This window comes from Otolemur garnettii, unplaced genomic scaffold (assembly GCF_000181295.1).
Source record: "Otolemur garnettii isolate 467f Iridium unplaced genomic scaffold, OtoGar3 scaffold00028, whole genome shotgun sequence".
Classification (NCBI taxonomy): Eukaryota; Metazoa; Chordata; class Mammalia; order Primates; family Galagidae; genus Otolemur; species Otolemur garnettii.
In genome coordinates, this window is record NW_003852423.1 from 4,199,341 (window position 1) to 4,213,116 (window position 13,776).

General features: G+C 39.6%; 1 protein-coding gene across 1 annotated transcript in view; it reads left to right on the plus strand.

Annotated features, from left to right (window-relative positions):
* Positions 1-13,776, plus strand: part of DNAH11 (dynein axonemal heavy chain 11) — a 357,421-nt gene that overhangs the window by 90,839 nt on the left and 252,806 nt on the right. Inside the window, exons 29-30 of the mRNA XM_012804394.2 lie at positions 7,363-7,512; positions 10,744-10,977. Coding sequence (XP_012659848.1) covers positions 7,363-7,512; positions 10,744-10,977 — 384 coding nt within the window. The remainder of the gene's footprint in view (positions 1-7,362; positions 7,513-10,743; positions 10,978-13,776) is intronic.

A 13,776-nucleotide genomic window follows, 5' to 3' on the forward strand; every position in this document is an offset into this window, starting at 1 on the left:
GATGAAGATGAGTCCAGTGAACAAACCTTTATGTATTACGTGAATGATGGAGTATATGGATCGTTTAATTGCATCCTTTATGATCATGCTCACGTAAAGCCTCTTCTGCAAAAGAGACCTAAACCAGATGAGAAGTATTATTCATCCAGCATATGGGGACCAACATGTGATGGTCTTGACCGGATCGTTGAGCGGTGTGACCTGCCAGAAATGCATGTAGGCGACTGGATGCTCTTTGAAAATATGGGTGCTTACACTGTGGCTGCTGCTTCTACTTTCAATGGATTCCAGAGGCCAACTATCTACTATGTGATGTCAGGACCGACGTGGCAACTTGTGCAGCAAATCCAGAACCCCGACTATTTACCCGAAGTAGAAGAACAGGATGTTGGCACTCTGCCTGTGTCTTGTGCGTGGGAAAGTGGAATGAAACGTCACCCAGCAACTTGTGCTTCAGCTAGTATTAATGTGTAGATATCATTCTGTAGCTGTAAACTGCGAGTTTAGCTTGAATTAAGGGATTTGGGGGGACCATTTAACTTAATTATTGCTAGTTTTGAAATGTCTTTGTAAGAGTAGGGTTGACACAGATGCAGCAATATGTAAGATTAGGAGATGGGGTCACACTTATCTGTGTTCCTACAGAAACTATTTGAATATTTGTTTTACATGGATTTTTATTCACTTTTCAGACATGCTATGAAAGAGCGCCCCTCTGCTGCTCAGCAAGCATTTGTAGCTTGTACAGTGGCAGAATGGGCCAAAAGCTTAGTGTTGTGACCTGTTTTAAGAATAAAGTATCTTGAAATAAAAAAAAAAAAAAATAAGTTGCTATATTTCTATCAGCCCAAAATATTCTATCTAGCATTCATTTTCCTGTCTCTTTTTAATTTATATGGAAATTTTCTAAATTGTAGACATGATTTGGCATTTGAAAAACATACACTTGCTTACAAAATGAGATATCAAGATCAAGCTCCAAGTAGGCTAACATTAAAACTCAAATAATGGTAAGGATGCAGAGTAATGGGAATATCTGTATCTAGCCATTGAGATGGTTGTCAGCCTGTATAACCACTCAAAACATTATTTAATGGTATCTTCTAAATATGAGTATAATCATACATCATTACCCAGCAATTCATCTCCTTAGCATATACTCCATAGAAGTACATACCGTATTTCCCCGAAAATAAGACCTACCCCCCAAATAAGCCCTAGCAGGATTTCTATGCATTTGTTAAATATAAGCCCTACCCCAATAATAAGACCTAGTGCTGGGCGTGGCTATACAGATATATGAAAAGGTATTCCAGTCTTCCTTACCATGCAGAACAGTAAGGAAGACTGGAATACTTTTTATCTACCATAGCTCCTTTCTCTGAACCAATCACACTTGTGGGGGGTATGCATGTGGTAACTGCCATCACTGGCATCCTATTGTGCACGTGCGAATGGCTAGGGGAAAGGAGTTCACGCATCACTAATGCCAGTCCCACCAACAAGGTCAGCTCCCCCTGTCAGGTTCCAGAAGAAGATGACTTAACTGTATTTGAATAAATGTAGATTGTTGTATTATACTTAATAAAAATAAGACATCCCCTGAAAATAAGCCCTAGTATGTCTTCATGAGAAAAAACAATATAAGACAGTGTCTTATTTTCATGGAAACACGAGTACGTATGTTTATAGGTTTTTTCATAGCACATTATGTATAATAGCCCCAGACTGGAAACAACCTAAATGTCCTGCAATAAAAGAATGGCTAAATATATTGTGTTGGGTGCATACAATAAAGGACCACGTAGCAATGGAAATGAAAACGAGTGCTACACCTGGTGACATGAATAAATAAACCTCAGTAATATGTTGAACAGTAGAAGGCAGATGCAAAAGGTGAATTCACCTCTTTTGTAAATTCACCTCTTTTGTAAAGATAATATCCATATTTTTGAAAGATTATGTCCGTTTTGGGGGGGAGTGGTAACTGCCATGAACCTTAATGTTGGAGGTCACAAGTGTCAGGTCCACATTGCTAAAATTTATTAAGCTCTACACACTTCCTTTTTTTTTTTCATTTTCCTTAATGTACATTTTAATTTTTTAAAGGATTTTTTTGAAGCACATATGTTATAAACACATTTATATACAATTATACTGTATTTGCCTATAAAGTATATTAAGAAAGAAATGCAGAACCAGCTCTATTTGTACTGATGTATGAATATGTCTCAGTTATAAATGAAAATTTAAATTATAAAATATTATATGTACTATGGCTTTATTTTTGGTTAAAGCAAATCTGGATTACATAAATAATTGCATATCATTATTGAACGTTTGAAATAAAAACGTAGAAAAAAGGTGAGATTAATATACTTCTAGTTGCTCTTCCTGAGTGCTTATAGTTTTTTACATGTCTATGTTTATGTCATAACGTATATGTTTAATCAAAATCGGAATATTCTTCTACAATATGATGTTTCATAGCTATAAAAGGTTTTCGTTTTACAAATGCATCATCACTGATTTAACCAGCTTCTAGGAAGTTTCTGAAGATTTAAACTCGATAATATTTGCATCCCCATTTCCCAGTGCTATACCGTCACCAAGACTGACTTATGAATTAAAAAAAACCCACAACAGCTATTTACCATCATGACAGATTACCTTGAATTTTTACACCAGCTAAAACAGTGGACTCATTCTCTCTTATTCTAGAGGATAATATTCACAAAAGACAGGACTGCCTACACTGTGGTCGTCACTTACGGTCTCACAGGTATTGCTCTTGTGATTCCATCATCATTATGAATAAGTGAGTTAGTGAGTGCATGGGAGTGAATCGTAAGATGCCCAGCAGGCCCGGAGTGGTTGGGAATGTCACTGTAAACTAGAGTCGTTTCATCTTCTTTCCCTTCCATGAACAGCAGCTGTTGGTCATGAGGCAGATCACGATTATTGTACTGGTATGTATTTTAAATGATAAAAGTATCTAGTTGAGTTGTTATTGTTAACATCATATACAGGTAGATAAATGTAAGGTTTTACATTTAGTAGGAGGTTCTTCCTGTGCATAGTTCTGATATATGTGGATTTCAGTTACCAGCGATTGGTTAAATAAAATTAGTCCCCTGAAATTTGAAATGCTTCAAATTTCAGATCCTGGCGTACATTAACTGTGGTGATGGCATAAAGCACACCCTGCATTACTAACCCTTCACTCCAGGAAAATCACTGCCCAAATAATGGAAGTGCATTGTGATCCCTGGCCAGTCACATCACATCTTTCAGATTCTGACAGTGACAAGCCACTGTGTGTCTGTTATTTGGTTTACACACAGGCAGATAAGCTTGCAGTTCTGTGACCCCCTAGTCCTGAAGATGAACCCGTGTGACATTGTACAATAGATAACAGACGGAATTGGTGGCAAAGTCAAAAGTGTAATAAGGAAATGGAAATTGATAATGCTAGAAGTGAAAGGGGAACCAAATGTAAGCAGGAGTTACAGAGGAGGATGGGGAATGGTGCCCCCACCCCACGGGAGAGAGGCGAGCTCTGCAGCCAGGGGAACTGCGTGAAAATGAACTTTGTGCCACATATGAGAAAGGTGGTTGTGACAAAAAGGAGGAGCATGTCCCGGAGGAAGTGATGCTGGAAGAAAGAAAAAGAAACCAAAACAGCATCAAAAAGTAACTTGACATCGAAAAAACTTGCAAAGAAATTTCACAGCATTGGAAGCTTAAAGGATAGAATGCTGGCAGCTGATCCAAATTTGGAGTATGAAAGTTTGCCAAGGGACAGAAAAGGTGCTCATTCCACACCTTAAGTTATAAGGGGAGAGGCAGCAACACTATTCAGACTACTCCTAATAAGTTCTCTGCAAAGAGAACACTCAAGTTTCACTGTGTCTCATGCTTTAAATTGCAGTGACCATAGCTTTTTCCATTTCCCTATACATTTATAAGCAACGGTGAGAGAGATCTGTTGTTGTTGCAGTTTGGCCGGGGGCCAGGCTCAAACCTGCCACCCTCGGTATATGGGGCCGGCGCCCTACCCACCGTGCCACAGGCACCACCACCCAGCAGTGAGAGAAATTTTAAAAATTTGAAAAAAAAAAATTGTACAGGTCATTGACAGCCATGAGCGTCCCAGCTGATTATTAAGATCCCCTGGTGAGATTTCAGCTTGTGGTCATTGTGATGATCCCATACTACCAGGCAAAGCCAGGATTGCCTGTACTCATTAGTACGTGAATACACCTCATTTACTGTAAACTGACAGAATGACATCTAAATTTTTGTTGCTACCCTTTTAGAAATATACTTGAAATATATGATGAAGTTATTGGCTCTGTAAAAAAAATGAAGTGTTCACAAGTTCTTAAGAGTGATCAAAAGAACAAAACACTCATAGATGAAGTGTTAATTTTTCATGTATTGAAAAATTGTAAAAGAAGCCTTCTGAACAGCTACCTAGGAAGAAGGAATTTAATTTTGTGTTAATGAGCACAAAGAGATCTTATTAAAAATAGAACAAATCTAAGGGCAGTAGGGTCCATATTAATTAAAAATTAGTCCTGTTCCCTCAGAAACAGAAAACAAAATATAAAAATATCCAGCTTCAGCTCTGCCAAGTACAAGTAATGGCAGAGCTTAAGGTTTACATTTCCTGGTCACCGGCTGACTACAGAGCTAGAAGTTCTTTTGAATTTATTTTCTCACCAAAGCAATAATGGGTGAGGGTGTCTGATGGTCGAGGTCTCATTTATCCCGAGGCTTTTCAATTGAATCTGATCTGGGCGCATTGCACAGTAGAAGCTGTTCAACATCTGTGCGCTTCCTGGCCACTTCAGCTGTGCAAGTAAATTGTCAGGTTATTGGAGAGACTGTCTGTGTAGGAACATCCTTTGGGTAATGTGCAGGGATAGAGGGGGACATGATAACCCAAGCTGTGATCAGTTGGCTGCCGTTTCTGTGTTTAAAGTAAGCAAGAGCCTCAAAAACTCAATCTATTTTAAACTCGGAAGACTTCTTGCTGTGATTTTCTTTAATACTCAAAGTGCAAATGCAACACAAATGAAAAGGGCTAAAAGCTTCAAGGATTAAATCACCCTTAAGGCGTTCCTTCCCAATATGGTTTGGTCTTGTCATGCATAAAATTTAGGTCAGTTGCTATTGTTTCTAGAAGCTGCTCTTATATAGCTATTAAGTCCAGCTTAATAGTATTTCAAGAAAACTTGCTACAGAGATGGAGCCTATATGCTGGGGAATGTCACTTTTTTTTTGAGACAGCGTCCACTTTGTCCCGCTTGGTAGAGTGCCTTGGTGTCACAGCTCACAGCAACCTCAAACTCTTGGCCTCAAGTGATTATCTTTCCTCAGCCTCCCAAGTAGCTGGAATTACAGGTACCTGCCACAACGCCCAGCTATTTTTTGTAGCTAGGACTACAGGTGCCCACCACAATGCCCGGCTATTTTTTGTTGCAGTTGTCATTGTTGGTTAGTTGCCCCAGGCCAGGCTCGAACCCGCCACCTTTGGTATATGTGGCTGGCGTTGTAACCACTGTGCCACAGGCACCGAGCCAGGAAATGTTATGTGGCTTCAAACTATCTTCTAGTTTTTAGCAGCTCTATTTTATGTATTTTTCTACTAAGGTAAAATTTATATAACACAAAATTAAACATTTTAAAGTGAAGAATTTGATAGTGTTTTGTACATTCGTCAGGTTCGTTCTACCTCCTCTCGTCTAGTTCCAAAACATTTTCATCGCCCCCCCCCCCAAATAAAACCCGTATCCATTAAGCAGTCGCTTCTCATGGCCTCTTTCTCCATCCCCAGCAACCACCAATTCACTGTCTGTTATCTATGGATTTACTTATCATGGATATTTCCTGTAAACAGAATCATACAATACGTGGTCTTTTGTGACTGGCTTCTTTCGGTTAGCTTGATGTTTTCAAGGTTCCCCTATGTTCTACGTCCAGCGTGTACCAGCACTTCATTCCTTTAGGACTGAACACTGTCCCATTGCATGCATGGACTGCAGTTTGTTGATCCACTCATTGGTTGATCGACATTTTGGTTGTTTCTACCTTTGGCTGTGTAAATAATACTTCTACGAAAATGGGTGCACAAATATCTCTTTGAGTCCGTTTTCAACTCTTTGGGGCACATACCTAGCAGTGGACTTGCTGGATCGTTGGTAATTCTACGTTTAACTTTCTGGGGAAGCACAACACGTTGTTCCTTTAGCAGCTTTTATTTGCACTATGTGTAAGGGGGAAACACTTATCCCCCGTCCTCATACTTGTTCTGGGTTGATCTCTGCCCTTTCCTCAGTCTACTCCAAGAAGGACAATAGAGTAATTTACCTTGTTGAGAGTCTTTCTCCTCTTTTTCGTGGGGTCTTCCTCTTCCTTTCTCTGTGGCAAAGACAAAAGGTAGCGCTCCTGTGGGTGTGTGGTGGGGGCCCCTGGGAGTGAGTAGGGGGAGAGGCCTGCTCTGATGTGATGTGACTGGATGGATAAGTGTTGCTAATTCTGAGGTTGTGTTTGAGCTCTTCAAACTCCAGCAAAACAAATACTGATATTATGTCTTTCACTTTAATCTTGGTTATCTATTTTTTTTCCCACATTGTCTAGAACCTGCCTAGAGTTTGATGTGCTGTTGAAGGGGGGGTTCTTTTGAAGAATATAAATCTTAGGATGCAAGAGTTTATGATGCCAGAAGAACTTAACCTTTGTTGTCATGGCCTGGGATTGTGGCTCCAAAATCTAACTGCCACTTATTTTTATCTCTTTTGACTTGGAGAATTTACCAACTATTTTAGCTTCAATTTCCCTATTAACAAAAATGGGAAAATCCTATCCACCTTCCTTATATATTACATCGAGGATGCCAGGGGCTCACCAAAGTATCGAGTGAGAACATCAGACCCCTGAAAAGTGTAAAATTTTGTCTAATGTACATTCTTGTTTCAGATATTTTAGCATTTTTATGCAGTATAAATTAATGATATAAATTTGAATTTTAAAAACTTGACTACAGAGATCCCAGCAGGATGACTGCTCCCAGGGACATGGCACAGAAGGGAAGTCAGTCAGTCTCTGACCTTCAGGTAGAAAGCAGGTCACCCTGCATGGTAAGCATTCACCTGCCAACATGCGATGATGTGACCAGAGCACCTGGCTCCATCAAGGTCATTTTCAGCTCTGACATTTTAAAAGTGACTGTTATTTTGAGACAACACTGTAATTATGTAAAGGAGGTTTTATGATTTCACATAGCATCATCTCAAGGTTACTAGAGTATACGCAGACTAAGAAACGCTCTTATCTCTTCTAATGTTCTTGTTTTAGGTGACACGTCACCTTGCCAAACTTTTTGACAGCATCACAGATCTGCAGTTTGGAGAAAATCAGGATGTTCCTGCACACAGAGCAGTTGGAATGTACAGCAAAGAAAAGGAGTATGTCCCGTTCCAAGCTGAGTGTGACTGCATAGGCCAAGTAAGATTGGATTATGAGTTTTCTAGGCTTGGGGTGTATTTTCAGGATGCTCTTTGAAGGTGAGAATTAAGCAAGAAGAATATTAGCTCAGTGCGGTTAGTTTTGTGCTCAGAGATTCCTGTTTACCCATATGCAGTGTGACAGAGGGCTGCTCTGCCGTGTGTTCCAGTTTCAGCTTATTTGGCTTCAACACCCAGAGGGTTCTCAGGGATGCGAGGAGCTGAACTAGACAGAAAGGTCTGTTACAGATTGAAAGAGTGTCTCCAGAATTAGTAGCAAATGCAGCCCAGCGGCTGGTCTCCTACAAAATTCTGTTTTTGCCGCTGTGCAGAGAACACAAAGAAGGGTGGTAGGGAAGGAGCAGCTTGTGATAAGGCATATTTTAAAGAAGCTTGTGGTTCAGTATTCCATCATGAATGTTCTCAGTGGCTGCTTGTAAATAGAATTGAGGCTACCAAGCTGGTGCCAGGCCCTCTAACTGTCATGCACACAGAGTGTTGAGATGGTATAGCCTCTTCTTTCATAGCCAAATACCTCAAAAATATTCTTAACATTAATCCACCAGAATGGCTCCTAATGATTTGAGAGCACTCTGGGTGTGTTCAGATGGTTTGGAGCAGGGGTAAGGAACCTGCTGACTTGAGGCCCCAGATGGCCTTCCATATCCTTAATTGTATCCTTTTGACTGAATTCAAATTTTTTTTTTTTTTGAGACAGGAGCCTCAAGCTATCCCCCTGGGTAGAGTGCCGTGGCATTACAGCTCACAGCAACCTCCAACTCCTGGGCTCAAGCGAGTCTCCTGCCTCCGCCTCCCAAGTAGCTGGGACCACAGGCGCCCGCCACAACGCCCGGCTATTTTTTGGTTGCAGCCGTCATTGTTATTTGGCGGGTCTGGGCTGGGGATTCGAACCCGCCACCTTAGGTGTACGTGGCTGATGCCTTAGCCAGTTGAGCCATAGGCGCCGAGCCCTGAATTCAAATTTTTAAAGAAGTCTGCACTTCAAGATCTGAAAGCCCACGTGTGGCCCTAAGGCTACAGGTTCCTCACCCCTGATTTGGGGAAACTTCATCTTTGAATGATGACACGTGCATAGCTTAGGTTAATACACAGAGTGACTGGGAGAATAGCTTCTATCAGGGAACCATTCGAGTTGGGGCACGGTTCCTTAAAGTGTTTCTTGCAGAAACATGACCGCGACCTTATTTTGCAAGGGTTTTCTTTCCTCCTTTCTGTTGCTATTTAATATTGTACCAGAAAAGCCTTGCCAAATGGAGGAGAAGCAGATGGTGGAACGCTTTGATTAGAATATATTTTTTGATCTCTTGGGCTTTTAGGATATTATTATAATGATTAGAAAAAGTTGCCATAAACTATCTTGACAAAAGTGTGTTGCTATCTGTTCCCTCCTCGCCGACTGCTGGCTGACTGGCACAGTGCCTGGAGGGGGATGGCTCACTTGATGGATGTGTTATTCTAGCCAGAACCCCTGATATTGAAAGTTTTTATAGCGCTCTAATTTATTCAGTATAAGCAACTTACAGTAGAGACTTGTGAACATATACACAGCATCCTCGGATTGCCTTTGTTTTATAAAAAGAAGGTTTTAAAGTCTTTCCCTTTTTCTGTACTCCTATTATTCCTCACAATTTAGTCTGTTTCTTTTTTATTCAGCAAGTATTGAATACTTCCTATGCATCAGATGCTAAGTTAGGCTTTGGGGGACTCAAAAATAAGCAGAACGTCTTTGAGAAGTTCTTAGGCTCATTGAGAAAACGGATAGATACACAATTAGTGATAATGGGAAGTGGTGAGGTTCTTACAGAGGGTTGGTTGTGAAATACCAAAAATGGAAGGGTCCCGTGAGCACCTCAGCAGAGTTTTTCTTACGTCATACTGAGTTAGGTTGCTATAGTCGGCATAGTCATCTGAACGTGGTCTGATGTGTTGACATACACATGTTTGGTTTTCCCAAATGATCTGGAAAGTTTTTAAGAACAAGTAGCCGTTTTCAAATATGGATTCCAGAGTATGTGGGAGATGCTTAAATAATGAGGGAACTGGTTGCATGGTGACATTAAAAGTTATGCCTAGGGATTAAGGTGGAGATATAGGATCCCTTTGATTAGATCAGAACAGCCCAATCTCGTCTGATGAACCTGAACTCATGCATGTTAACAAAGCACAGCTAGGAAGCCAGAGAAGGGCTCTTAATAAGAGATCTGGGGCCATTGTCGGGGACATGCTTCCTTTTTCTTTCAGGAGAGAGAGTTGTCAGTTAATTAACCACATATCACTCTTTCCCAATGCTCAAGAAAAGAGGATCTAGGAACACTGCTGCTATCTTCACGAGGGTGGGGAAAGGAATAAGTTATAGCTTCTTCAGCATCCCATGTGGTCCTTGGAGTTAATATATTATGCTATTTACCCTGGGCATTTTCTGTTACTAGAATGGTCAATTATATGCAAATAATATATATATCTTTTAATTATAGGACATCATCCCCTGGAAAAAAGAGACATGGATCACTATAACAAAATACATTGAATAGGATGGAAAATTGACTAAGATATATTTGTGAGAGCAAAATCAACTCGAAATTTTTAAAAAAGATTAATTTTCACAAGCCAGCAGTTGTCCTCTCTCTTATACTCTCCTGCTGTCTAATTTCTGACAAGTGTGAAGATTAGAATCAGTAGGGAATATAATTAAGATATTTGCTGAAAACACTTTGTCTTAAGGCTAAGAACTAGGAAGATTTTTAGAGAAGAATTGTCAGGAGATTTAAAATTTACCAGAAAAAAATATATATACATTTTTTAAATCAATATTTTATTATCCCTAAAGCTCTATAAAATGAATCAGACTTCTCTAGGTAGCTGTGACATTTGGTTTCTCAAAACACTCTGTGTTACCGGAGAGGGATGTTGGCCTGGAATCTTCTAGTATTTTAAACTGCGAATGAATAATAGCACCTTCTCTGCTTAGGCTATGGAAGGGTATCAGGCAGCTGGAAGGTAAAAGATGCACGGTAGCCCTGGGAGAAAGACTCCATCCATCAGTTGTTCAACTTCCAGCTTGAGTTATCCCTCTCGTAGTTTTTTTGCATAGGTTCAAAATAAATCCACCCGAGGCTTTCTTTTCCATGTGGCCTTCAGGCTAGTGGGAGGATGGAATTATCCTTTTTCGATAGTTAAGCCTGTGTTGTAACATTTCAATTTGCTTCAAAAGGTGGAAACTTGGCTTCTGCAGCTTGAACAGACCATGCAGGAGACAGTGCGTCATGCTATCGCAGAAGCCATCGTGGCCTACGAAGAAAAACCCAGGGAGTTATGGATTTTTGATTTCCCAGCTCAAATTGCACTAACCAGCTCGCAAATATGGTGGACTACGGATGTAGGAATAGCCTTCAGTAGACTGGAGGAAGGCTACGAAACGGCCCTAAAGGATTTCCATAAAAAACAGGTACTTTATAGATTTGTGATTTTGAGACTTAACATGAAAGAGGTAAGCTTCATTCATTCATTCATTTGTTCATTTATTCATTTGTTTATGGAGTGTTCTGTGTTAAGGCACCACTCCAGGAAGACTTTAGCAGTCACTTGTTAAAGTTTTCATTTTCTACCTTTGCACCGTCCTTCTAATTTTCTGTAGTTGTTTGGGAAAAAAAAAAAACAAACAAACTTCATTTTCCAAGGCTCTAGTATAGTGCTTATATCTAGATATTGCACCTATTTTTTTCCTTCGTGTAAGTCTTCAACTAGGCATGTCATGTATTTATTAGAAAACATGTATATGATTTAAAAGGTGGAGGGCTGATCAACAAAAACAAATATTTTCATGGGTTTCAGTTTTCTGTTAATATTAAATCACAGGTGAGAATCTTGAGGAAATAGTCTATTTTGAATTTTATTTTCTTGATCTCAGTTATGCTGTGAGCTGTCCTTAAGTCTCCCACCTTAAGATGTGCTCTTAGCTGTAAAACAATTCAGAGATATGGCCTTTCTCTTGGTTTACACATTCAAGCGATATTTGGCTTACCCAGGAGTTTAAATATTAGTTTATCTATACTTCCTGTTTCTAGAAGTGTTTTAAAATCTGAAATCTGTTGGAAGCAGCCCAAGTGCCCATTGATCTATGAATGGATTAACAAATTGTGGTATATGTATACTGTGGAGTACTATGCAGCCAGAGAAAGGATGGGGACTTTACATCTTTTCTGTTTACATGGATGGAACTGAAACATATTCTTTTTAGTAAAGTACCTCAAGAATGGGGAAAAAGCATCCAATGTACTCAATACTGTTATGAAACCAATATATAATCACCTACACATTCATATGAATGATAAAACACAACTGTAGTCCAGAAGGAAGGAAGCCCCCTTCCCCCTCTTCTGTCCCACAATACTTGTGCTTCAGTGCCTTAAGAATCAAATAGATTGAGAGTGTGAACAATCCTTGTGTTATTAACACACATTCAGAAATTTCACCTGTAGATTATTTCTTTTAATATTATATTTCACTCTTGGATAGGGATCACCCAAATTATTTGTTATGAAAGAAGTTTTTATGTTACATACTTTTGGAAAAAATATATATATATTGTTCTTGATTTTTATATTCTTAGGAAGATGGGGTATTGGTTTCTATTTAGTGAGCCTGAAATTACAGGATTCTATTTAAAGATAGAGATAGGGCTCGGCGCCTGTGGCTAGGTGCAAGCAGCTAAGGTGCCAGCCACGTTAAGCTGGCAGGTTCGAATCCAGCCCAGGCCTGCCAGACAACAACAGCTACAACCAAAAAATAGCCAGGCCTTGTGGCGAGCGCCTATGGTCCCAGCTACTTGGGAGGCGGAGGCAGGAGACTGGCTTGAGCCCAGGAGTTGGAGGTTGCTGTGAGCTGTGATGTCATGGCACTCTACCTAGGGTGACAGCTTGAGGCTCTGTCTCAAAAAAATAAATAAAATAAAAAATAAAGATAGAGATAGTACCCTGGAAGGGTTCTGTCTCTGCAATTCTAGTGCCTGCCACTTGGATGCTGAAGCTGAGTAGTTAAACTTTTTTTAATGGATGTAAATAACTGAGATAATTAAATTGCAGTTAATTCTGTTCTGCTTTTTCTATCAAATAGCCTTCTGATTAATTTGTTGATATTTGTGCTTTTATTATAACCATTTTCATTATGCATTTAAGTAAGGACATTTAAAAATAAGGTAATCTCCAATTTCAACTTGTATCAATCACTACTCAAACTGAAATCTTTGCACATATTTCTACTTAAATTTTTTTCTCTCTACCCTTTTCTCGCTTCTGTATTTAATGTAGCTGTTTACATCTAAGAATGGTCATTTATGTAGCTCTCTATCTGTAGAGATATGCATAGAAAAATACCCATTTCTTTTACATTCCATACATTTTATATGATTACTTCATATTTCAGTCAATGTATTATCTACATTTTTCCTTGTCATAAATATACATCAAATCCACACTAAAAATGACCAAATAGTATTCCTTTATATGGTCGTAGCAGAATTTTTTTCCTCTTTTCTACCTTCTCTGGGTTTACTTTGATTGTCTAACTTCTTCCAGACGCTGTTGTGGGTTCTGTGATCCCAGTGGGAGTGATCTTACACTCAAGCCACTTACACTCTAGTTAACTGGTGACAGATCTTACCTCTTTCTCATCAAGGACCTTAGAATCATTTATTATGAGGTCCACTTTCCATTTTCCATGGTTCTGTTTAACTTTATTTAAAAAAAAATACCACGCATTATGGTGGCAGTGATGTTAATGTTACCGTTTTTAATCTTATTTAGATGACCCACATAGTTAGTAAAGGCTTTGCTCATTATCTTTCACCTCATTTCTTATTTCGGAATTCATTTCCCCGCCTTCTACAGACTATCGTTTAGCGGTTTGGGCAGTGGTGGACTGTAGTAGGAAATGGTGGGGTCCTTGGTCTTCATTTTAACTTTCTTTTTCACAATGTAGATATAGTTCTACAATTTAAGAGTTGTTTTCTTTTTTCTTTTTTTCTTTTTTTTTTTTTTTTTTTTGAGACAGAGCCTCAAGCTGTCCCCCTGGGGTAGAGTGCCCTGGCATCAAAGCTCACAGCAACCTCCAACTCCTGGGCTCAAGCGAGTCTCCTGCCTCAGCCTCCCAAGTAGCTGGGACCACAGGTGCCGGCCACAACAACTGGCTATTTTTTGGTTGCAGCCATCATTGTTGTTTGGCAGGCCAGAGGCTGGATTTGAACTTG